The sequence below is a fragment of the Dendrobates tinctorius genome, unplaced genomic scaffold (genome assembly GCF_039654945.1).
Source record: "Dendrobates tinctorius isolate UK_male_01 unplaced genomic scaffold, ASM3965494v1 ptg000120l, whole genome shotgun sequence".
NCBI lineage: Eukaryota > Metazoa > Chordata > Amphibia > Anura > Dendrobatidae > Dendrobates > Dendrobates tinctorius.
Window position 1 is genome coordinate 28823109 of NW_027361788.1, and position 25737 is coordinate 28848845.

At 43.3% G+C, this 25737-nt stretch overlaps 2 protein-coding genes across 12 annotated transcripts in view; one reads left to right on the forward strand and one right to left on the reverse strand.

Annotated features, from left to right (window-relative positions):
• Positions 1 to 24126, forward strand: part of SH3GLB2 (SH3 domain containing GRB2 like, endophilin B2) — a 48767-nt gene extending 24641 nt beyond the window's left edge. Inside the window, exons 4-13 of one of the 7 annotated variants that reach the window (XM_073541006.1) lie at positions 2079 to 2212; positions 3010 to 3102; positions 3984 to 3995; positions 11901 to 11963; positions 13507 to 13530; positions 18541 to 18630; positions 18928 to 19028; positions 20692 to 20706; positions 21235 to 21463; positions 21702 to 24126. In XM_073541006.1, coding sequence (XP_073397107.1) covers positions 2079 to 2212; positions 3010 to 3102; positions 3984 to 3995; positions 11901 to 11963; positions 13507 to 13530; positions 18541 to 18630; positions 18928 to 19028; positions 20692 to 20706; positions 21235 to 21463; positions 21702 to 21809 — 869 coding nt within the window. In that variant the 3' untranslated portion in view covers positions 21810 to 24126. The remainder of the gene's footprint in view (positions 1 to 2078; positions 2213 to 3009; positions 3103 to 3983; positions 3996 to 11900; positions 11964 to 13506; positions 13531 to 18540; positions 18631 to 18927; positions 19029 to 20691; positions 20707 to 21234; positions 21464 to 21701) is intronic. The other 6 variants (XM_073541008.1, XM_073541007.1, XM_073541009.1 and 3 more) reach the window with 6 other exon arrangements.
• Positions 24127 to 24134: 8 nt separating this feature from the next.
• Positions 24135 to 25737, reverse strand: part of NUP188 (nucleoporin 188) — a 115114-nt gene continuing 113511 nt past the window's right edge. For all 5 annotated transcript variants that reach the window (XM_073541002.1, XM_073541001.1, XM_073541004.1 and 2 more), the window contains 3 exons: positions 25391 to 25464; positions 24706 to 24835; positions 24135 to 24619 (listed from right to left, as the gene is read on the reverse strand). In XM_073541002.1, coding sequence (XP_073397103.1) covers positions 24443 to 24619; positions 24706 to 24835; positions 25391 to 25464 — 381 coding nt within the window. In that variant the 3' untranslated portion in view covers positions 24135 to 24442. The remainder of the gene's footprint in view (positions 24620 to 24705; positions 24836 to 25390; positions 25465 to 25737) is intronic.

Sequence of the window (25737 nt, forward strand, 5' to 3'; positions counted from 1 at the left end):
TGATCAGAGATGCAGCCAAGAGGCCCATGATCACTCTGGATGAACTGCAGAGATCTACAGCTGAGGTGGGACAGTCTGTCCATAGGACAACAATCAGTTGTATACTGCACAAATCTGGTCTTTATGGAAGAGTGGCAAGAAAGCCATTTCTCAAAGATATCCATAAAAAGTGTTGTTTAAAGTTTGCAACAAGCCACCTGGGAGACTCACAAACATGTGGAAGAAGGTGCTCTGGTCAGCGGAAACCAAAATCGAACTTTTTGGCAACAATGCCAAACGATATTTTTGGCGTAAAGGCAACACAGCTCATCACCCTGAACACACCATCCCCACTGTCAAACATGATGGTGGCAGAATCATGGTTTGGGGCTGCTTTTCTTCAGCAGGGACATGGAAGATGGTTAAAATTGATGGGAAGATGGATGGAGCCAAATACAGGACCATTCTTGAAGAAAACCTGTTGGAGTCTGCAAAAGACCTGAAACTGGGACAGAGATTTGTCTTCCAACAAGACAATGATCCCAAACATAAAGCAAAATCTACAATGTAATGGTTCACAAATAAACATATCCAGGTGATAGAATGGCCAAGTCAAAGTCCAGACCTGAATCCAATTGAGAATCTGTGGAAAGAGCTGAAAACTGCTGTTCACAAACGATCTCCATCAAACCTCACTGAGCTCGAACTGTTTGCCAAGGAAGAATGGGCAAGAGTTTCTGTCTCTCGATGTACAAAACTGATAGAGACATACCCCAAGCGACTTGCAGCAGTAATCGCAGCAAAAGGTGGCGCAACAAAGTATTAAGTTAAAGGGGCCGAATAATATTGCACGGCCCACTTTTCAGATTTTGAATTTCCACACAAATTTAAAATAACCAATAAATTTCGTTCAACTTCACAATTGTGTCCCACTTGTTGATTCTTCACCAAAAATTTACATTTGGTATCTTTATGTTTGAAGCATGAAATGTGGGAAAAGGTTGAAAAGTTCCAGGGGGGCCGAATACTTTTGCAAGGCACTGTATTTGTTTGGGGAAAACTTTGTAGAGAAATGTTTCAATACACTGCAATAATACACTATTGCAATGAATTGTATAGACACTCAGGGCTTCATAATACCATGGCGGAAAAAGAGTCTTTCAGAAGGCCTCCAACTGCCATGATCATCTTGAAATCGCTTTGCAAAGGGTGATTGTCTTGGAATTTATGGCGGTCATCATGGAGGATTAGAAATTAAATTGATACTACCAGAGCTAGCTATGTAATACAGTTCTTGAAGGGGTAGTCTCAAGTTTTGAAAGTTATCCCCCTATTTGATCGTTGGAAACTGCGTGGTGGAGCGGTGGTTGATCATTCTAACCGGCACTCATTTCATTTTTATAGAAGCTCAGCACTTTGCAATTTCTGACATTCCCTTAAAGAATGAATGGAGCAGCAGTGCACATGATCGGCCACCGTTCCATTCTCATGGGGATCTTCAGGCCCCAGTTCTCAGTTTGATGGAGGTCCAAGCGGTTGGACCTCCTGTAATCGGGACATTATCCGCCATCTCACAGATGGGCCATAACTTTCAATCTTGAATACTCCTGTAAGCCCCCCATCTCCTGAGTGGGTTACTATTGACTTTTGCGTCATAGATCTCTGGTCTAGGGGCCCTCCAGAAACATTTTTCCTCAGATGTGATTGATGGCTGCTCGCTCTTGTAGTCTTGTATTTCAATACCATGGAGCAGTCCACTTGCTCATCCCTCCTAGAGTCTAGTATTGTGGTCTGACCATGGTGTGAGTCCTTCACTTTAGAAGTGCTGCCATCTCTCCATTCCGGGTAGACCGGTCATATTTCCCAGATGTCCTCAGTCTTGTTACATCCTACACGTTCCTGGCTCTCGCTGCCCGGCTGATAAGACTGATGGGGCTGTAATTGGAGCCTATGGGCAGGTTATGGCCTTCCCTTAATTGCATTGTTCTCTCTCTCTACGCGCCTGGCAGGCTTTATAATCTGATTCCGTGTACAGCTAAGCCGCCATGCCTGCCCTATACCACCACCCTAATTGTACGCTGTTCCTCCTTTAATCTCAGGACAAACGCTTATTAAGGTCGGGGAGACGCAGAAACGTCTGGGGATTGCAGAACGAGACTTCATTCACTCGTCGTCTATCAACTTCCTGACTCCTCTGCGCAACTTTCTGGAAGGAGATTGGAGAACCATTTCTGTAAGTTAAGATTGTGTTTTGAAATTGTGCCTGATCTGTGGCCGATTTTATTTATTTTTTTTTATACCACAGTTATGGGTCTTTTTATTCACTGCTAATTATGGTTTTTACAAGAGGGCGGTACTCACGGTAATTATGCAGGGCAGCCTAAAGGCATGCCCCCGAGGAGCCTTTGAGCTCCACCTTCTCGGTAAAGGGCATAAAAATTAGCAGTAAATGCAAAAGGCCTTATATCTCTGGAGATGTATGGCGGATTTAAAGAAAAAAAAAAAAATTGTAAACCTGGCAGCAGAACAAGTAAAAGGGCAAAAATTGTCCACTCTTGATCTGATGACAGTTCCTTTTTAAAGTTTTCATAAGTCAAATTTTGATCATTATTGGGCCCCTCGCTAACTTTGCACCCTAATATCTTGCTGCAGGGCACCAGTCTTCTTATAGACAGAGGTAGCGCCTCTCTCTATAAACAACTTAGGTGCTGTGGCCGGAATGATCACAGCAGTTGATAAGTTAAACATCTGGGATTGTAGCTGACTCTGATCCCGTCCATTTCATTCGGGTAACAGTTTGTTACAGCTGATGTCTCGCTGGAGAGGTTTCCGGTTAGGGAACAAGTGTTTTGCCGCCTGATGATTTACCCTCCAGTTGCCCAGTTTTCTGTCTGTAGGTACACCCCCTATTGGCAGATGAAGTGGTGGACCCCGTTGTCATAACTCATACATTTCCAGGTGGAATAATGGAGGAACAGCACACATGTTTTTATGTTTTGTAATGCATAGTCATGTGCATCTGTTTTCCAGAAAGAAAGGAGAATCCTACAGAACCGCCGCTTGGACCTCGATGCTTGCAAAGCACGACTGAAAAAAGCCAAAGCAGCAGAGGCAAAAGCCGCGGTAATGTCCTGTCCAATAACCCTCTTGCTACATGCAGGGGGTGGGTGCATGCATTTAGGGTGTAAAGGGGCCATCTTTCCATATACTTCTCCCTGTTTGTTGTTTTTTTTTTTTTTTTTTTTTCATTTTCACAACCATTTTCTTTCCTAGAAATTTGGAGTTTAAAGGCACCCCCCCCCCCCCCCCTCCAAAAAAAAATAAAAAAAATAAAGTTATCTCCTATCCAATGAATAGGGAATAGATTGCGGATCGAGAGGGGCCAAACGGTGGGATCCTCAGTGATCCTCAGTGATCCCAAGATCAGGGCTCTGAATCCAGAGATGTGGCTTTGCAGCAGCGTTACACATACTCCGCTTCTGCTCCACTCATTGTCTATGGGACTGACGGAAAAAGTCGAGCACTGCATTTCCTGACAGGTCCATTAATAATTAACAGAGCAGAGATGGAGTTTGTGCACCTCTTCTCCATTCAGGACAAGGTTGCAGTACCCTCCTTCTCAGCGTTCCAGAGCCATGATTTCAGGATCTTTGGGGTCAGAGCATTCGACTCCCAGCGATCAGCATGTTATCCCCTAATCTTTTAATAGGGATAACTTGATTTTTTGGGAACAACCCTTGAAGGGGCTTTTAGTAGGATATTGGTGGTGAGTGCACCTTCATTATCCGTGCAGTATAATCTGCACCGACTCTACTGCCATCTCATCGGATGATAATTACAGATCTGGTCATATCGCCATCTTAATTCTACCTTTTGGGGTGCCGTGTTTGGCTGCTATTAACGTCCTCCCTTCTTCTGTTCTGTTTGACCCTCTCACTAACCTTGTGGTGTTTTTTGTTTCTGTTGTGTTTTTTGTTTTTTTTTCCTTATTGTGATTTGCTCAGCTCGAGGGCGATGTGAGTATTTGTCGCTGAGGTCATTGCTGTGACTTCCTCTATTTGCTTTTTCCGTTCATCTGTAAACCTTTTATTTTTCCACTGTCCTTGTGATGGATGTAGTCGGAGTGCTTGTAGGATACGGGGCTGGCGTGTGTTAGAGATATCATAGAGGAGTGGCGGGAAGAAAAGTGGAAACCACTAATAGGCAGTGGCTCTTGTGGATTCGGCTCATCCGAGCTCTCTTTACCTGCATTAGTTGATAGCTCACAATCTCAGCTCTGCTACTGTTGTGCTCAAAAGTTTACATACCCCAGCAGAATTTTTTGCGTTCTTGGCCTTTTTTCAGAGAATATGAATGATAACACCAAACCTTTTTCTCCACTTGTGGTTAGTGGTTGGGTGAAGCCATTTATTGTCGAACTGCTGTGTTTTCTCTTTTTAAATCCTAATGACAACCCAAAACATCCATATGACCCTGATGAAAAGATCACACACCCTGGTGATTTTGGCCTGATGACATGCTCAGAATTTACATACAGGGGTTTGAATGGCTACTAAAGGTAACATCCTCACCTCACCACATCCTGTTTGATTGTAATCAGTGTGTGTGCATAAAAGCTAAGTGGGTTTCTGAGATCCAGACAGACTCTAGCATCTTTCATCCAGCCACTGACGTTTCTGGACTGTCATGGGGAAAGCAAAACAATTGTCACTGGATCTACGGGAAAAGGTAGTTGAACTGTATAAAACAGAAAAGGGATACAGAAAGATATCCAAGGAATTGATAATGCCAGTTAGCACTATTCAAACTGTGATTAACAAATGGAAAATCGGGCTCTGTAAAAACAAAACCATGGTCCGGTAGACCAACAAAAATTTCATCCACAACTGCCAGGAAAATTGTTCAGGATGCAAAGAAAAACCCACAGGTAACATCAGCTGAAATACTGGACTCTCTGAGAACTAGTGCTGTCTGTTTCAAGATGCACAATAAGGAGACACTTGAAGAAAAATTGACTGCATGGTCGAGTTGCCAGAAGAAAGCCATTACTGCGCAAATGCCACAAAGTATCTTGCCTACAATACGCAAAACAGCACAGAGACAAGCCTGAAAACTTCTGAAACAAGGTAATTTGGAGTGATGAGACCAAAATTTTACTTTTTGGCCACAAATCATAAATATTACTTTTGGAGAGAGGTCAACAAGGCCTATGATGAAAGGAACACCATTCCTACTGAAAAGCACAGAGGTGGATCGCTGATATTTTGGGGATGTGTCAGCTACAAAGGCACAGGAAACTTGGTCAAAGTTGAAGGAAAGATGAATGCAGCACATTGTCAGCAAATACTGGAGGCAAATTTGCAATCATCAGCCCGGAAGCTGCGCACGGGACGTACTTGGACATTCCAACATGACAACGATCCAAAACACAAGGCCAAGTCGACCTGTTAATGGTTACAGCAGAACAATGGGAAGGTTCTGGAGTGACCATCTCAGTCTCCTGACCTCAATATCATTGAGCCACTCTAGGGAGATCTCAAGTGCGCAGTTCATTATAGACAGCCCAGGAATTTACAGCAGGAACTGGAGGCTTTATGCCAAGAACATTGGGCAACTTTACCATCGAGAAAATAAAGAACCTCATCCACAACTACCACAAAAGACTTCAAGCTGTCATTGATGTTAGAGGGGCAATATACACTCACTGGCCACTTTATTAGGTACACCATGCTAGTAAGGGGTTGGACCCCCTTTTGCCTTCAGAACTGCCTCAATTCTTCGTGGCAGAGATTCAACAAGGTGCTGGAAGCATTCCTCAGAGATTTTGGACCATATTGACATGATGGCATCACACAGTTGGCGCAGATTTGTCGGCTGCACATCCCTGATGCGAATCTCCCGTTCCACCACATCCCAAAGATGCTCTATTGGATTGAGATCTGGTGACTGAGGAGGCCATTTGAGTACAGTGAACTCATTGTCATGTTCAAGAAACCAATCTGAGATGATTCGAGCTTTATGACATGGCGCATTATCCTGCTGAAAGTAGCCATCAGATGTTGGGTACATTGTGGTCATAAAGGGATGGACATGGTCAGCAACAATACTCAGGTAGGCTGTGGCGTTGCAACGATGCTCAATTGGTACCAAGGGGCCCAAAGAGTGCCCAGAAAAAATTCCCCACACCATGACACCACCACCACCAGCCTGAACCGTTGATACAAGGCAGGATGGATCCATGCTTTCATGTTGTTTACGCCAAATTCTGACCCTACCATCCGAATGTCGCAGCAGAAATCGAGACTCATCAGACCAGGCAACGTTTTTCCAATCTTCTACTGTCCAATTTCGATGAGCTTGTGCAAATTGTAGCCTCAGTTTCCTGTTCTTAGCTGAGAGGAGTGGTACCCAGTGTGGTCTTCTGCTGCTGTAGCCCATCTGCCTCAAAGTTCGACGCACTGTGCGTTCAGAGATGCTCTTCTGCCTACCTTGGTTGTAACGGGTGGCAATTTGAGTCACTGTTGCCTTTCTATCAGCTCGAACCAGTCTGCCCATTCTCCTCTGACCTCTGGCATCAACATGGCATTTCCGGCCACAGAACTGCCGCTCACTGGATTTTTTTTCTTTTTCGGACCATTCTCTGTAAACCCTAGAGATGGTTGTGCGTGAAAATCCCAGTAGATCAGCAGTTTCTGAAATTCTCAGACCAGCCCTTCTGGCACCAACAATCATGCCACGTTCAAAGGCACTCAAATCACCTTTCTTCCCCATACTGATGCTCGGTTTGAACTGCAGGAGATTGTCTTGACCATGTCTACATGCCTAAATGCACTGAGTTGCCGCCATGTGATTGGCTGATTAGAAATTAAGTCTTAACACACAGTTGGACAGGTGTACCTAATAAAGTGGCCAGTGAGTGTACGGTATTAAGAAATGGTGTATGTGAACTTTTGGTCAAGGTCATTTGGATGTTTTAGGTTGTCATTATAATTTAAAAAGAAAAAGCACAGTAGTTTGAAAATAAATGGCTTCACCCAACCACTAACCATGAGTGGAGAAAAAGTTTTGGTGTTATCATTCATATTATCTGAAAAAAAGCCAAGAAAGCAAAACTTCTCCCAGGGTATATAAACTTTTGAGCCCAACTGTATATCTATCTGAGTGCACAAAATATACCATCTAGGCATTTCAGGATTGGCTAACAATGCTAGAATTTTGACCGTCCTGCCCTAATTGCATGTGTGCAGTGTGAATCAGTTTTGTGGGTTTAAATGCAGATGTAGCAGAGCTGAATGCGTTGCCAAATGGTTATTTTAGGTTTTGAATCCAGTGCGTTATTACACAGTGGTGCAATAATACTCTGCTGTACTGCTTTGATTGATAACACTGTGCTGTACTGTACTGCATTGATTAACTTGGCACTGCTACATCTGTTGCATACCTTTTTTTTTTTTTTTTTTTTTTTGCACTATTTCTATAATTTGATACCATACGTATAACCCATTTTCCACTGCTAACTGCTGCATGGTCCGTCCAAACACTATTTTAAAGGGGATTTCCGGGCACACAGATTTTTTTTTTTTAAAGCATTATAAAACTTATTAGAAATTAAGAAACATTATAATTTACTTGCACTCGTTAAAATTCTGCTCTGTTCCTGAGCTGTAACATATCAATTCAAAGCACAGAGAAGAGATTTCCTGTCTGTGCATTTTATAGCTCAGCTAGCAGCTCTGCAGTATGCTCTGAACGGTGATGCCAGTGGGGCATGGTGTGTGATGCTCTGCAAGTTTACAGTGACTGATGATGTGCACAAGGAAGAAGGGAGGGAGAGGGCATACACATTAGATGTTTCAAATAGACCAACAAATATCAGCTTGTGATTTTGACCAAAGGAGATGGTGCTGATTATTCCAGACTGCTAGATTACATTATAATAAATGAATATATTATATGACTAATTAATTGGTACCCTGCCGTACCCGGATCCTGTGTAATGACTGTGTCTGCACATAGAACATTATGTCAGTAAAATTATTGAATGCCAGAAGAGTTTTGGTGAAGTAGGAGAAACTGTACGTGCAGATATTTATCCATCTTGAGACTGTATAAGAGTCTCAGTGTGGTGCTTTGTAGATGAATTGTGAGTGAATCCACTGTAGAACAGATACAACTCTGCCTTTTGGGAAATGTCGTCTAGAGGAAAATCTGGCAGACAGTTCCGTATGTAAACAGTAACAAAACACAAGGATGAATGGAGAGCAGATATATGAAAATAACAAGTAACAAAGGTTTGGGGACTCATTACAGGGATTAACATATTTTTTTCTTTTGTGTGTGCCCTGAAAAACCCTTTTATGGTTTTGCCCATTATGTTGATGGGCACAGTTATTGGAATGGTTGGTAGCTACAGTAAAATTCAGGATGGTTATATTTTGCCCCATATCCAGAGCGAATGACCTTGGCAATATGCAAATTTGGGTCCTTATGACAACACTGAACGGCCATATCCTAGAGCTGGAAGTGTAATTGAGCACCTGAACCAAAAATGGAGCAATTAATGTGATGGGAATCGGTGTCAATCTCATGGTGGGATATCTGCAGCCTCTTGGCTGTATAGTTGAGGACAGCGGAATAAAAATACTAATTGCCTCTTGTTTGTAAAAGGGTGGCATTAGTTTTGAGCTCCTGTATGGCACTTACGACTTGTGCGCTGTGATCCCCCACCTCCTACCGGCTGTGATATTTCCGTCCTCCTGTGTCGTGCTTCCCTTCTCTGCTTTTTTGCATGTTGCTAGCTTCTCTGCATTGTACTTTGAAGTTTTGTATCGCAGCTAATTAACTGGACAGGAAATATCTGTATGGAAGGAGATGGGGCCCCCCGACACCCTACTATGTCCGCCTCATCCCGAACAACTATGTATAATGGTTGGCGGTAGCAAATTAACCATTGTGAATAGATTTATGTTGTGATGTGCTGCCAGTCATATCAACCAAGCAAGCTGATGCCCATGTCGGTTTTCGATATTGCATAAAGGCAACTATCCTCTCATTATCAAATCTCCCACCTAAAATTGAGCTAAAAAACCCCACAATCTGTGTAAGTTCAGGAGTCGTCCACTTACTGTTAAAGCAAATCCGTCTTTCACAAGAGCAACCGGATACATTATTAAAGAGCAATGTTAGACCTGATGAGACTGGTGTACATGTCTTGAAAATCAAATGTCAAGAAGGGCTAGAAAATCCTGAGCTCATTAAATTCTGATTTTTAAGTCCATCTTGATGTAGGATGCAATGATATGTCCTATATTGGATGAGCGCTCAAGAGCTGAGCCTGCTCCACACAAGGCAGGCGCCATCTGCGTTACACAGCTAGCATCCAATCGCTGCTGGTTAGCAACAGTCTGACAGCAGTATTGAAGGTGTGCGATGCTGCCATGGATAAGTCAGAAATAAAGAAAAATAATAATTTAAACATCCCTCCCCTCCCTTTTTTTTCCACATTTAACGATCAAGGAAATTAAAAAAATAGAAATATTTGGTGCTGCACAAGTAAAAGTCCAATATGAAAATAGTTTTAACCCACAAGATTATCATCATAAAGGAGGAAAAAAAAATCTATTGCTGTTTTCAGTCTCGCCCAAATTTTTTTTTTTTTTTAAAGCAATCAAAACATTGTACCTCAGAATAGTACGAATTAAAACTATATCTCTACACACAAACAAGTTCTGATACTGAACCATTGACAGAGAAAATTGCTACTGGTCTCGGAAAATGGTGACATTTTTCTTTCTTTCAAAAAAAATGATTTGATAAAAGAGGTTTTATTCAAAACTAGAATTTGTCCCGCATAAAACAAGCTCTTATACGGACATGTCACCGGAAAATTAATTAAAAAAAAAAAAGATGGTGTCTCTTGTTAGTAAGTACATCCTTCTCATCAGGTTGTCAGAGATCTATGTAAAAATATATGCAGTTTCTTTTGTGAAATCTGGTGACCAATCCATTTTAGGTTGCTGAAAAATTTCTAGAAATACTGGCGATAACCATAGTGGCATAACTTGTGTACTGTATGGCGGTATTATTTTGGTAGTGAGTTTTAGGCTGAGCTGTTCACGTTCCCCTTCATTTAGAAAGGTCTGCTTCTGCAGACTCCTAATTCTGATCGCTTACTCCTACTGCTATAACAAAAGAACCGTAATGGCGGCCATATTGGTTGTCACCTGGCTTTTATATGAGAAGGGGACGACTCATGGACTTGGATATGCATGCCAGTTTTTATATTTATTTTAGGGGGAAATTAATCACATACTTGACCATGACCTCCGTCCTTCAGATACTGTCGTCCTGGATCCACAGTGGCTTTGTTCCCATAGCAACCAACTTGTTAACAATAGTTCTTCACATGGCCGCTCTTCCCTATGTTAAATGCAGGTTTCACTGCTGATCTTCCAGCAGATCTACTTTGCGTTAACTAAGTGGATGGTAAAAATCCATAAACTCTATGGGAAATATACTTGTTACATTATTCTGCGATTGACAATTGCCCAGATAACTTTTTGACGGCCTGTGTAGTTTTGAACAATTTAATTCATTTCATCGTCTAATGTACTGAAAGACTAGAAAAAAATGCCAAGTCAGGAGAAATGGTAACTACGTCCCCACCGCCCAATAAAAATCACGTGGTATTCCATTGTTTTTCGGGTTGTGTTTTTACGGCGTTGATTGTGCAATAAAAATGAGCTGACAACATGATTTCTCCAGGTCAGCATGTTAACAGTGATGCCAAACTTGTCTAGATTTTTTTTTCGCCTGCCTTTTTTTTTTTTTCCCACCAGCCTTATTTTATGTAAAAAAAAAAAAAAAAATCTTGCCATTTTCCAAGACAATTTAATTTTTCCATCGATGGGGCAGTGTGTCGGCTCCCTAGGATGTACTTTGACATTCTGGGGAGTTAAGAGGGTTAATAGCACAACCCTGGGATGGGGAGTTGTATAGTATGGCTGCCTCGAAGCTTCTTATCTCTTTATTTGTCACCAGTATATTCCCCAGCTCTTTACTAACCTGTCCAGTTATGACTGCCTGTCTGGTTGCTATGAACACACTTCCCAACAACCACAATCTTTGCAAAACCGGTTAGTAACCAAGTCTCCAGCTCAAGAATGGACACTCAACAGAAGACTGTGATGTACAACAAGAACTTTTTTTTTTTTTTTATAACCTTTTTCGTCATGTGTGACTCGTTGCTAGATACACACTACCTAACAATCTCAGTCTTTTCAAATCTAGTTGCCAGGCAGAGCCTCCTTAGGCTAGTTTCACACTAGCGTTCTCGGGCACAGGACCGCCGCTTAGCTCCGCCCCCTTCGGTCAGCTCCTCCTAGGATCACATGACGCTACATGCGATCAGCATACCATATATTTAGTGTTGGGTACGCTGACCGTGCGCTGGTATGATTTTGCTGCGCTCAGTGCCCAAAAAACGCGCTGTGTTGCATTTTCAGCGACCAGTTTTGTAGCTCAAGAAATGACACTGACCAGGCTGTGGGTTGATTGCTATGGGTAACATGGACCCTTTTTCTTCCAGCAGTCAAATAGTTGAGGGGAACTATTGATAGAATCTAATGGGACGTATAAATGGAGGAACTACCTGGACCCAGCAGCCACTCCATCCTCCATATTTATAAAGGACATGCTCCATTTTTAATCCTCCGCAGGAACAGACAAAGAACAGTTAGTCAGATATATTGAAAACCCATGGTTATGGCTCTCTTTGCTCCCTTATTTCTGTGGAGGGCCTTTAGTAACTCCGCTATTTGTCCCCTTTACCCATCCATGTGCATTTTTTGTTTTTATTGTTTGTGTGCTTCTGTTATCACATTCATGTTCTCCCTGCATGACATGAGCTCTGTTCCCCACAGGCTTTGCCTGATTTTCAGGAGACCCGACCTCGTAATTACGTATTGTCGGCCAGTGCGTCAGCGGTAAGATCAATCGAAACCACCTTCCTCCTAATCCTCGTCAATTCCTATCCTTCCCCCCCCCCCCCCCCCACTCCCTCCAGGCTCACTAAATTATTAACCCTTATAGCAATGTATTACACTAACTCCACTCCCTTCTAACATGGTAGAGCTGTGCTGATATACGGAGAGCCACCTCAATTTTCCAGGTTTAGATCCTTTTTATATAGTAGATGTCATTTTGGAAGAGTCGATGTGGTGTTTTTTTTTTTATGTCTATAGCACAATATTGGAGACCTCATTTTGTGTATGACTTGTTGACTGCTGATCTCGATAATGTAACTGTGGCCTAAAGCATGGTGCGTGGGGTTGTTGGCCAGGAGACCACGTTTTGATGAACATCTAAAAACCTGTCTTTGTTGGGTTGGTGATGCAAATTGTGACCAGAGTTAAAATGGCTTTATCCAAGACGTTATTTGTTGTGTAGTCCTTGCCAAAATGTACCTTCAGAGGATTACGATGACCATTATTGGTGTAAATTGGATTATGTCAGGTTAGAGGAAAGTAATATGTTCTTAAAGGTGATATAAGCGTTTTGCCATAAATTTGTAATTATTTTACCTAGTTAAAATGCCTCTATTCTCCTGAATCTGACCATGCTTTTCTTTTTGTGCCTGTCCCTCTCCATTCCTGAGATATGGCCTCATTTTCCCTGTGTTTATATACAGGAAAGAGTGGGCCATATCTTGGTGACGGAGAGGCGCAGGAAGAAAAGAAAAACTACCCCAGATTCAGGAGAACATCAGTTTAACAGAAATATGTTTTTATGGCAAGTATCATGTCTTATTTAACAATCCAACATTTCAGCTTGGTGTCACCTCTCAGATAATGCCCATCCACAGTTACTTTGGCGCTTATGGGGAAGGAAAGATGCTCTTTGAGGATATAGGTGGTTATTATGAAGGTCTCATAATAATAAGGTTGGCATGGATGTAGACCCATCTCCTAATAGGGTACCCAATCTCTTGGTTGTATACGGTAAATAGTGTTTTGTTCTTTTGTATCTATGATTTGCTATGATTGCCCCTTTTGGACCTTGGTTGCCACATGAAGACCTTTTTTGACTCTAGCTCTCTTTATTGGCCATGGTTGCCTCTGGAGAGCATTTTTTGACCATCTGGGTGTTTGCTTCACCATGGTTGGCCCTTGAGGTAGTTTTATGGCCTTGCCATGCCCAGATGATGTCAGTGCAACACATACACATAGGGCACTTTGCTAGGCTGTTGTTGTGAACACGCTTCTTGTGAATTGAGGTTGATGTTAGGGTCCAGATGACTCAAAAATAATGGCTCTCCATTGCAAAATCATGATGGGTTGCGTATTGTACATCCCTCTAATCCCTTCTTCCTGAGTAAGAAACTAAGTAAATGATGACCCTCCATTGATCAATGCCCCAACTTAACCCTTCCCTTTCCTTCCCTTCTGTGAACCATCACTGGCTGTTGTGTTTTGTTGAGTGCCTATGACGTATCTCAGACTCATCTCTCCTGTTACTCTGTGACTGCAGCTTTGGAGTGACGAGGTGGACAAGGTAAGTGCATCCAAGACCACGCAGACACCTAATGTGGCCGATGCTTAACCAAAATGTGCATCGGCATTAATACAGGGTCCTCAGAAAACCCCATCACTACACAGTTCATGGAAGCCAACTCCTGGCCCCATATTGGTATAAATAGTAAATTTGTTTACTGTCCTTTGTTAAAAGAATTGGACCAGGTGAGATGAGTCAGATCCAAGTGTTGTTCTTCGAGGACAGGTTCAGAAAATTGACTGCACCTAGATGATCAATGCTTTGTCTCCCTTTCTGAAAATGTCCAGTTACCTAAATGTGAATTAACCTGTCTCATAACCCACAGTATCACCCCGAGATCAATGGCCCTTTAAAGGGATCCTTTCGGCACATATGAGGCCCTAAAGTGAAGTCATAGCATTATACAGTATAATGAGTAATGAAATATGTACAAATTTAAAATCTGTAAATAGTCATTTTCAGCAATGAAGGGGAGGAAAAGGAAAAAATTGTGACGTGGGTGGTTCTAGGCTTGCAAACTAGCACTGTCAGCCTCTGGCGCGCATACAGTAAAGGGCGATGTACCGGCCTTGTCTTCATCTGCGCACTGCCCAGGCATTGGATACCGCTGGATCTGGATTGCAAACTGGGACCACAAGAGATCGGGACCACCCACACGTGATTGTTCAAAAATAGTTTGCTATTTTACACTACTTAACAACTTTTCATAACACTTTAGATCATGCACAACCCCACTCCCAATATTGTGATCACTCGGTGATTCCAGTGGTCAGACCCCCAGCAATCAATAAAATAACCACTAGCCCATGGATAAGGGGTGACTTGATTTTATGGGAATAATCCTTTTAAATTATTTTAATTTAAATCCTCCAAGAAGCACAAATACTCCCAGCATAGCGTCATTATCCAACGATACCCGCGAGCCAGAGGCACAAGCCACAGACATGAGCTTCTGGCTGGTATCAGAATAGTGCATGGTATAGGGGGTTTGTATGACATCAGTGTTGGCCTAACCTATGTGTATAAAGGGGTCTCTGCCGACCCTGGTGTTTACCAGTGCACTGTGTAGTGTGGACTTCACTGAGGAGCAGGTTCGCGATGCAAAACCTACAGCTCCATATCGGAGGACATTTGATACAATTGCAATAATAATTATTCAAACCCCCCCATTGTAAATTCAGCTTATTATGTAAATAGCAACACAGCGAATATAACGAGTGATGTCTCCACAAATTCAACATAAATTGTGCTTTTCACTGACCACTGAAGTCTCTGACCGAATCCCGCCAACCCCCACCCCCACCATAACAAGCATATTTAGTGCTTATTGGAGTGCCTCTGGCTGTTATGACTTGATGAAAATATGATGTGATGGCGGCTCGGTGATGCCTACGTCTCGGGGCATGACGGCGGCTCGGTGATGCCTACGTCGGGGCGTGACGGCGGCTCGGTGATGCCTACGTCGGGGCGTGACGGCGGCTCGGTGATGCCTACGTCGGGGCGTGACGGCGGCTCGGTGATGCCTACGTCGGGGCGTGATGGCGGCTCGGTGATGCCTACGTCGGGGAGTCACGTCGGCTGTGAGGCTACTTTACTTTCTCCGGCCCTGGAAAATTACAGCATTATCTATCTATCTATCTATATATATACACATTAATAATAATCCTAAGAGAAAAATGTTACCCCTTCTGGGAAGAAGCTGAAAAGGCATATCAAAGTCTTATCAAGACTTGGATCAGTAGAAGTCCTGGAATATTCGGTAGTAATCGTCTGATTTTGATCCGCCTCCTTATCCCATCAAAAGTTTTCTATGGGATTCTACACACAAACCCAAGATTTGTGAATTGGAGGTTATTGCCCATGAGGAATGGGCTAGGGTTCCTCAAGAATGCGCTCTAAACCTGGTGTCTGGCTATGCATCATATTTGCAGTATGTCATAACAGTTGTAGGTACTTTATTAAAGGGGTTGTTAACTACTAGGATAACCCCTTGACGATTTGACTTTGCCCCCGTATCAGTACTGTTCCAGCGGCGTTGGCACTTGTGTTCCTGGGGCTCACGTGAGCCCTGCACCCAATCGGCTCTGGCGTCGTGAGCTCCACCGGTACGGGAGATGAGTACTTAAGGGTTCTTATTTTAACAGGGTCAAACATTTAGATTGAAAAGTGGTTGCATTATAGGGGGTTGTCCACTACTAAGTACTAAAAATGCTTGTCATGAAGGGGGTGAATAATTCTGAGACTGCAGTAGCATTTTGTGCTGAATTTAGAGAAATTACTTGTTATATTCAGCTATTTACCTTGTTCTTGATTCATTGGTTTATTGCAGAAAATCTATAAACTTTGATAAATTTTAATTTGTGGAGGTGAATAATTTTGATTGTCACTGTAGGTAGATTAGTTTTCTACAGATATAGGACTGGTTCAGGTGCCACGTGTTTGTTTTCTGTATAATGTTTCTTGTTTTGTTGATTGCTGCTTCCCTCCCAGCATGATCCTCTGCACCGCCCTTAGGATGCACGTCCCCACTGCCTGTAGGATGCACGACCCCGTCCTTAACGTTGGGTGCTTACACCATGTCCAGTCATACATTCTGTTGCCCATATCACTAGGACAACTGTACTTTTACCTATAACATGAGCTTAGCCCAAGTGGAGGCAGCCATATTGAAAGGTAACCCAAACCTACCAGCATATTGGCCCTTTAGAGTGTATTGATATCCCTGAGGTGGCTTGTCACCCGTCCCTACAAAAGGGATAGAGAATGTCTCGGCTGCCTTCCATGCGCATTCATCGGCTCTTCACCATTTGGGGATGTTCACATAAAATATTCACGATAAATCGGCACCAAATCACACAGATTTTGGCCCAGATTTGCAGCTCATTTCCCATCCAGTTACATGGCAGTACAGTAATGGAGGAAAGATGTGTTCAAAACTATTAGGGTATTTTTATAGGGTTACCCTTTTCAATTCCCAAGCTAATCTCATCAGCTGGTACCGTTCCTGACCTCAGGTATGTCATAAGATATAGATTTTTGCCATTTATTTTAGATTTCTTATGAGCAGTCCTCTACTTGAATATAGTAGAGATCCCTCTCTATTAGTGTGGTGGATTATCTGTCCCAGTTATTCAGATGCATCCAGGCTAATTCAGTACAAGTGGCATACCCTACGTCATGCAGATAGCCCATCTATGTGACGTGCCTTTTAGGCTAAGGCTTTGCAGCCACCTTTTTTAAATAGAAGCCCAGCATTTTTTTAAAAAAAATATATTTTTTAACATATACATTTTACAGCGATTAGAGCTTGGTTTCTGATACACAGCCCCCAAATCTCCTGCATAGACATAGATTTAAAGGGAGTCTGTCACCTATTTTGTCTATAAGCTGCCGGCACCGCCATCCCTGGGTGAGTATATTCTAACTCCTTTTTCTTATCTTTCAGGTTACATCGGGGGCTTATCTACAGCATTACAGAATGCTGTAGATAAGCCCCTGATGGCGGTGCTGGCAGCTTATAGTCGAAAAATGGGGTGACAGATTCCCTTTAATATAGTTGTAGCTGCTTGCAGACACCATTAGAGGGAGCTAGCTGAATTATGTTGATTTACTTTGCACTTGGTAATAACATTTTAACTCCCTACTTTCTATACTAGAGGGCGCTAACTGCTTTCTGATATACTTTGCACCCAGTAATAGAATTCAAGCTGCCTGCAGCCACTTATAGAGGGAGTTCATTGTACAGTATTGATACATTGTACTTAGTAATAACATTCACCCAACACTAGAGGGAGTGCACTGCCTTCTGATATACTGTCAAAATAAGACAAGCAAAATAAAAAACCCTACTGTAAGTGAACCCATTAGTGCATAAACGTAAAAGCCATCCCGCCAACGTCAAGATGTACCGAAGTTTAGGATGGTCTTTACCTTTAATATGAAAACCTTACCATGCATCATAGTGATGTCCCTGTGAATAAGGATCTGGGATCTGTTGAACAGCAGCAGAACCAAAACATGCTACTTATGCAAATTGTCTCTTCAGAGAGGAAGAGGACTAGAACTCTAGTGCCACCTATTGGAAGTAGCATTCCTAAAAGTCAATGTCGACCCTTTAACGAGCCTTGTTACATGACTTAGGATAAAAGCCAAGCCAGAATCTCAATGGCTTAGCATGTCATTCTCTGCAAGGAGAAATGATACTACTTGGAAACCAAAACATGGACACACGGCGAGTGGAGAGCTTTTTAAAGTAAAATCCATCTTAAAGGAGGGGAGGCCACACCCTTACTTGAACTAAATGCAGAAATGTAAAACTATCCAAAAACAACAACAACAACTGGAGTACAACATTGGTATGCATGCAAAATAGGAACATGTTCATACTGGCCATAAAGCGGACAAAACCCAAGAGAGAAGCAAAAAGAAAAAATACCCTGCTGTAGGTACTTTTGTACTCAGTAATAACACTTTAATTACCTGCAGTCACAACAGGAGGGAGCTCACTGCATTTTGGTATACTTTGCACCCAGTAATAGCATTAAATTACCACTAGAGGGAGCGCACCACCTTCTGATATACATTGCACTTAGTAATAACATTTTAGCTCCCAGCAGTCACCACTAGAGGGAGCTCGCTGCTTTCTGATATACTTTGCGCCCAATACCATTGTAGCTCCCTGCAGTCACCACTAAAGGGAGTTCGCTACATTCTGTTACCACTGAGTGCAATGTATATCAGAATGCAATTTTATTTTTTTTTTAATCATATTACACGGATCCAGATGGATTTTCAGTTTAATATTACTTGACGGTTAAATAGCAATTCACTAATATGTGTCTGTGGGAAGTTGATGGTGCTGATTACATTAGGGAATTGCTATTTGAGCAATTTTTCTAGCAGCTCAGATGGATCTTCCTTGTTCCCCGTGACTGCTCAGGAAGGTGCGGAGTCTTTATTCTGGTCTCTGCATTCTTAGGTTAATGTAGAGGCGATTGATTTCTCTTGCAGGCAGAACATGAGCTGAGGGTGGCTCAGACCGAGTTTGATCGTCAGGCAGAAGTGACCAGACTGCTCCTGGAGGGGATCAGCAGCACTCACGTGAGTGTATACCAGCGGCTGGGAGTCCTCCATGCATTACAGCTCTGGATTATATAATGCAACCTGTAGGTTAGGATTTATTGCAACTATAGAAATGGTTGTAGATATGGAAATAATCCTGTAAAAGAAAAAAAAAAGTCTCCTAGGTTGGGTAAAGGTCAATTCCTGTTAACCAAGTGGATCCGCTCCTCTGTCTGTGACTTTTCACCTTACTTGTTCACCAAGGGGTGTCTGCCACGACATAGGAAACTGTATCCTGGAGAGAATGGCGTGGGTCACCTGCCGTGTCTTCCACAGGTCAATCACCTTCGCTGCTTGCACGAGTTTGCAGAGGCCCAGGCGACATACTATGCTCAGTGCTACCAGTACATGGTGGATCTGCAAAAACAGCTGGGCAGGTATGTAGGCGACGGCTGGGGTTGGCTTTGTACACACTTCTATGCTGCAGCTATTGCATGTCTCTTATAAAAGTTACCAACAGCCACCACTAGGGGGAGCATGTTGCATTTGAGATTATATTGCTCCCATGGATTTCATTGGGAGATACAGAAACTCATGCTTTGCTTTCCTCTGCAGTCCCATATCACCAGATGACAGTCAGGAGGCAACCAGATTTAAAAAGGAAAAAAATACATACTGTACACATTTTGCAATAAGTCTGTGGCCACCCAGTGGTTGTGATGTGAAGTGCAGCTTGAGTTTAATTACATTTTCCATACTTACTGCACCAATCCTTCATTTAATAGAAATCTTCAGTTGCTTCCATGGATTCATATCTATCCTAGGCACCTTATAACAAAAAGCTTTACTTTAAGGAGCCATACGCCTTTGTGTCTATAACATAACCAGGACAGACTTGTATGAATCCATAGGAAGAGTGGCATTTATGTGCTGGAACCTGCAGGGGGCACTGTTTCTCCTTGTGGAGACTGAAGAAAGCTATGCCAGTTAAATCTGTAGGTTCTCCTAAGGCTGGGGTCACACTTGCAAGAAACTTTCACGAGTCTCGTGTCTCAAAACACGGCACTGCCGCCGGCACTTGGGAGCAGAGTGTTCAGCTGCATAGAAATACATGCCGCCACACGCTCCACTCCCGAGTTGTGGCGGCAGTGCCGGGTTTTGAGACACGAGACTCGTGCCAATTTCTCGCAAGTGTGACCCCGGCCTTAGTCAGAGCCTGACATTGTAAAGGGCAGCAATGATTAGAAACTCACCTATTGTTTACATCAGGTATTTTTTTCCTCCATATTGCAATTTGTAATAAATGTTACAATTTTTGCAATTGTCACCATGGGCTTTTAGTTAGACTTTAACTTCCTGTTTCAGGAAACAACATATGTATATTAGCTGCAATGGGCAGGCTCCAACCCTATTTTGTCTTTGTGTCTAATAAGCATGTGCAAAGCTCATTGTGAAGGGAGGGGGAGGAGATCAGCTGTGACATAACATAGGATCCACCATTCACAATAGGTTTTCTACTGTATATATAGAGGTGTTTTTATGGTACAGGAGGAGGAGGTGAGCTGTGACATCACCTATTGTGAATGGTGGATACTGTTATCCACTGACAAGGTAACACCTGTATACACAATGTAATCCAGCCTCTGATGATAATGAGACTGTTGAAACCATCAGGAAGTATGACTCGAAAGAAACCCAGTGTCCAGTGTGGAAATTGCAAGATTATGAATTTTGATCATGGCAATCAGGGAAAAAATATACAAAAAAAGTTGAAAAGTGATTTTCTGATGATGGCTTCCCTCTGTACTCTATCCCGTGTATATGGCTCTGTTTGAGATTTTTCTCCCACTATCAGTGCAGAGGCAGTCAGTAATCAGCTAGATGAGAAGCCTCTGACAGATGGCTGGTGTTTTTGTTTCTCCTTATGGCAACTGCCTGGACGTCCATCAATGGCCTCTCATGTAGCAGGAAACCCACAACCGCTGCCTGCAGGGGGTGGTCCAAGTCTGCTTTGGCAAGACCACCATACCCCTTTGAAAACATGTAAATATATTTCAGAAGTGACTAATACGCATTATTTTTTCCCCTCTATGCCACCAGCTCCAGGGGTGAAGTGTAAGTATATCATACAGATCAGTCCGCACACGATGGGGCATGTCACTATGCATTAGGTGCAATCTGTTACGTGCCGATCGCTGTGGTTAACCCATAAATGTCACCGAGAATCATGGGCCATAGCATTTGAGGCATGATTTAGTGATGCTGCTGGGATCACATAGCGGCCTTGGTCCAGCAATATGTTATTCCTGTGATGCCCAGCGGGGTTCATAGGATGTCATTGTAGCCCCTTCTTAAATGAAACTCTGCCAGATATAAAATAAATAAAAAATCGCATCCCAGATGAAACAGTTAAGTGAAAGGGATGTGTGAGTGCTGCAGTCCATCAGTGACTGCTGAAGGTCTGCAGCACTCAAGTGGCAGACGCAGCTCTGACAACATTGGAATAAGAGGAGAGTGTATAGGGTTTATATTAAAAATGACAGTTTCATTTAAGGAAGGGTTGTCCAAGTTGTAGAAACCCCCCCCCCCCTTAAATATCGATTCCTCACCCCGATAACCAGTATGCACCATTATCCTTGACAGGTTTCCATCAACATTTGTGGGGAACGCAGAAGCAGTTGTCTCCCCTCCAATCAGCGTCTCTCCTCCAGCCGCCACTCTCCCCTTGCTCCAAGCTGTAAGCCCCAATCCTGCAGAAGGGACGCTGAATCCAGCAGACGTCAAACCCCCTGCGAGTGGCACACGGAAAGCTAGAGTGCTGTACGACTACGAGGCTGCGGACAGCACAGAGCTGGCCCTCATGGCCGATGAGGTGAGCATTGGATGTGGCGTTTCATGTAGTATGTGTGTGGCTAAATTCAGACAGGCCAAGTATGAACTGCAATCTGTGGACCACCTGGACTTGACAGCTTATGAGGCGATCCAGTTAGAGTAAAGAGACCTCCACGGCCAGTTTGTGCACCATGTCTCATACTCAGCCTCTGATACATGCATGTATGAATTTGGCCTTAGGATTTACTGCTCATTAGCCATTTCCTTTCCCGTTCCAGCTAATCACAGTGTACAGCCTCCCTGGCATGGACCCCGACTGGCTTATCGGAGAGCGAGGGAACCAGAAAGGCAAAGTCCCCGTTACATACCTGGAACTCCTCAGTTAGACTGAAGGCGACCACTGTGCAGAATCTCTCAACAAGCCAATCGCCCCCCCCCCCCGGGGCTGTCGTTGCTCGGAGGCTGCTGCTTTTTTTTTTTTTTCCTTTCTTTCCCTTAAGTTCCTTTTTATGTCTGTCCTTGCAAATCCTTTCTTCATCAGACTCCCCCTTCACTGTGTTTGATTCAGCCTCCATTTACGTAATCCTTTCTAGCACATAAGAGGTTAAGCACCGTGACACTATTCTGCTCTTTGGAGGGGGCAGCAGAGAAGTAAACCTATCATGCTTGCACTAATGTCATAGATTTCAATCATTCCCCCCCATCCCAGAAAAATGCCTGCCTATCTGTTCCCATCGACACACCTGTACCTAAAATGTGCATTTGTACCAGTGCGGAAGAGTGGGGGGTCCGCCCGATCCTAACCAGTGTAGCATCCTGATGATACGATCACTTTATCGCCGCTATGCAGAGAGGGAAGTTTGGGGGGAGCATTTTGCTGCTTGAACCCCTCATTGTGCCCTTTACTCCCCATCTAAGCCATCGATCGGCCACCCCCTTGTGTCTCCAGCGTGCTTCTACCTAGCAGATAAGTCACTTACAGAGAGGGACGGCATCTTGCAAGAATCTTACCATTCTACAAAGTGATGGCATTTTAGAATAATGGGTCCCCATGCCCCCCCAATAAAGATGAGCGAATCTATCAGCAGGACCCTGGTACAGCGGGCAAAATTTTTCCGCTTGTCTCTATCCCCTACCCATCCTGCAAATGAAGAGCGGGCATTAGTGTTTTGCCTTTCAAGCTTCCCCTAGAGTCCTGCTATGCTAAATCAATGCTGTGTCCCCTTCAAAAATAAAAGATCTGTAAAATCTTCCTTAAAAAATTCTACCATTTCAATACGTCAACCCAACTCTGTGTAATCTATTCCTGCATTTGTGGCTAACCAAAAAACAGTGGAAGAATAATAGAAGACTACAGGATTAGTCTACACAGGGTCTGCATAGGAGCTGGAGGCATAACAATGCTTCAAAACTGCTAAACAAAAAAATAAAATAAAACGGGCTGTCAGATCTTTAAAGTACTTTTGTCAGGTCTCTAATAAAAGCAACAGTTGAGCGATGGTGGGATGCTGAGTGTGGGGATATAAAGTTTTTTATGATTTAAAGGGGTTGTCCATTACTTTTTTATTGATGACCTACTCTAAGGATAAGCCATCAAATATCAGATCGGTGGGCATTCGATGCCTGGCACCACCGCCGATCCATTGCTCTTACAATACTAAGGAAATCCTGAAAACATGATCTTTTGGGGCCATTAGTACTGGAGCATGGGACACACTGATCTCCTAGGTAACCGGCCACTCAAACTGCAGAGGTGTCCGGTAACTTAGGCAGCAAGCTGAATATTATAAAATTCCTTTGTTTTTGAGAACGGAGAGAATTTTTAATAAAGGGCAAATTCCAAAGTTGCAGGTTCTTACAAGTATTTTGCAATTTTACCCATTTCAGGATGAAACAACCGTTTTATAAAATCAATATGGAAGCGCTGGTAGAAGCCTGTGAGTCATTCTCCCACCCCACCGTATAGAGGATCACTGTGTGGGTGGGTTTGGTATGCCGGACTCTCAGACTTCCTCTAGGAGTCCTGGCAGCTTTTTATATGTAAATAAGGAGTCAAATTATAAAAAAAGTCTATCCCCGAGCTTGGCGCGGCCTCCTCGATCCTATCCTGCCTTCTGGTCGGAGACCTGACGGATCCACTAGAAAGGAGAAACCTCCACCCTGCAGGATATCTAGTGCCAGATGTGACCAGTCGCATACGTGGCTTTACTGACTTACCCCCACCACGGGCTACAATGTAACAGCATTGCTAATACCGCTTCAGTCGACACCATGGCTTGCTGTGAGAAATATATGGACAATAAGAACCGATGACGGCCGCACTGGCAAGACATTAGAATTAAGTCCCTTTAATTAGTATGCGATGACCAGTTATGCCGGTGCAGCCATATTGCTTAGAGACCTTACGACATGAATGTACAATTTGTCTATTTATACACTATACCACTGTGGCTTTTCACATTACATAAAGGAATATGTCGCTCTCAGGAGACTCCGGCTCTCGCTGATAAGAAATAATTATGTGTAATTCGGACGGCTTCCGTTTTTTTTCTAACCACTGCACCCATCGTCCGGCTTCATTGATTTGATTCCCTTGTGTTATTTATTGCTTGTCTGTATTTTATCCCCCCCACCGGTCTGTGTTTGATTAGATATTAATAAATTCTTTCATTCCTGCAATGTCGGCGGACAGGATGCATCTTACACACGAGTCTGTAAATGTTGTCTCTTCTTTACTGTCAGTATAAATACAAAATGTCAGTACAAAAAAAGAAGGGAAGTGAAGCACACAGGCAAATGAAAAATATCGAGCGCTGCATGCATCAAAAAGGGGGCTAAACTACATGCACGGAGATGTAGCAGCTCGTGACGACCCCCTCCTCCGGCTTTCCTTCATCAACACTGGCAATGGCTGGAGTTATACAGTTGCTTTATGGACGCCACATACCTTTAAGGATGTTTACTATGGTCCATGACAGTGGCTATTGGCAACGCACCTTTACCAAGTAACAGTTCAGAGTTATCTCTGTACGTGCCTTATAAAGGCCTGAACCAGCTGGATAATGGGCTCCTGAGCCTCAGGCGCTGCCTTGGCAGAAGGTCCAGCTTTGGGTTGTGGCGAGGGCAGCACCCCTGCGGCAGGAGAAGACGGGAACCCCCGCCGAGTGTAGCGATTCAGACTAGAGAGAAGGGTGCTCTGAAGGAAAAGGACACAAGAAACAGATTATCCGGCTGTGTGTGTAAATATAAATAATTGTTCATCTGATCAGAGGGGATTCATACCAGTTCAGATCCAAGCTCCTGCTTCATGCGCTGCTTGTCCCGGGGGTGCACTGAGGGGTCCCGCAGATATCGCACCGCTTGTGAGATGGTCAAGTAAAAACAGTTCTCGATGATGAACAGCAGCAGCGGCCTGGTGAGCACAAAACCTGGCGTCACATACCAAGTCTCAGGGGCTCGACTAAGGCGACAGCGGCCACTGATGGATATATAGCTAGGAAGTGCCAACGTGTCAGCTGGAAGAGGTGCCAAGATAATCGCGAGGTGACATTTGGGCAATACTGGCTGAGATTATGGAAAAGTAACACATTGTGACCGAATAAGAGTACAGACTTTGTAGTAAAAAAGTTGCGACTTTCCTTGCTTTTTCCCAAATTTGCAGTGACCGTGGTCTTCAAGGAGATGGTGGTCACTTAAGAACCTGTTTAGACAGGCTCCTAATATAGTCAACTCTGTGCACATAGAATACCATGTTCTCGACAGCACGTGCCCCACTTACACAGAGCGATGTGCTGCTGAGAGATTTGTTTTAAAAAAGCTCAAAAATTTCACGCAAGGATGAACGTTAATAGAATATTTTATGCATGTAGAGTATGACTGACATCTGCTTTACACCGCCCATCAAGTCTACTTTATGACTAGAGGAAGCAAGCATCACAGGGCACATGATTCTGTACACAGTACTTACTTGATGGTCTTGCTTTCCTCGGAAGGACTTGCAGGAGCAGCAGATGGAAATGGAGGATCTTTTTTCTTATCCATCTGTAAATACAAAAGATTATGATAATGATTGAGCCTTGGAAATCAACTGAAAGCTAAACCCTAGTTCACAATGACAATTCAGAAAGGCACAAGACGGGACTACTGCAACCATAAAAGTAAGAATAAAGACTTAAGGGTGGTTCGGTGGCAAGCATATATCACATAGCCACTGATGTATGTATTGGAGCCCCCTTCATTCTGGAAATTGCTTGGCATTTTCGTGCTTAAACAATGAACATGTCTGGTTTTCCCGGTGCAGATCTATAGTATCTC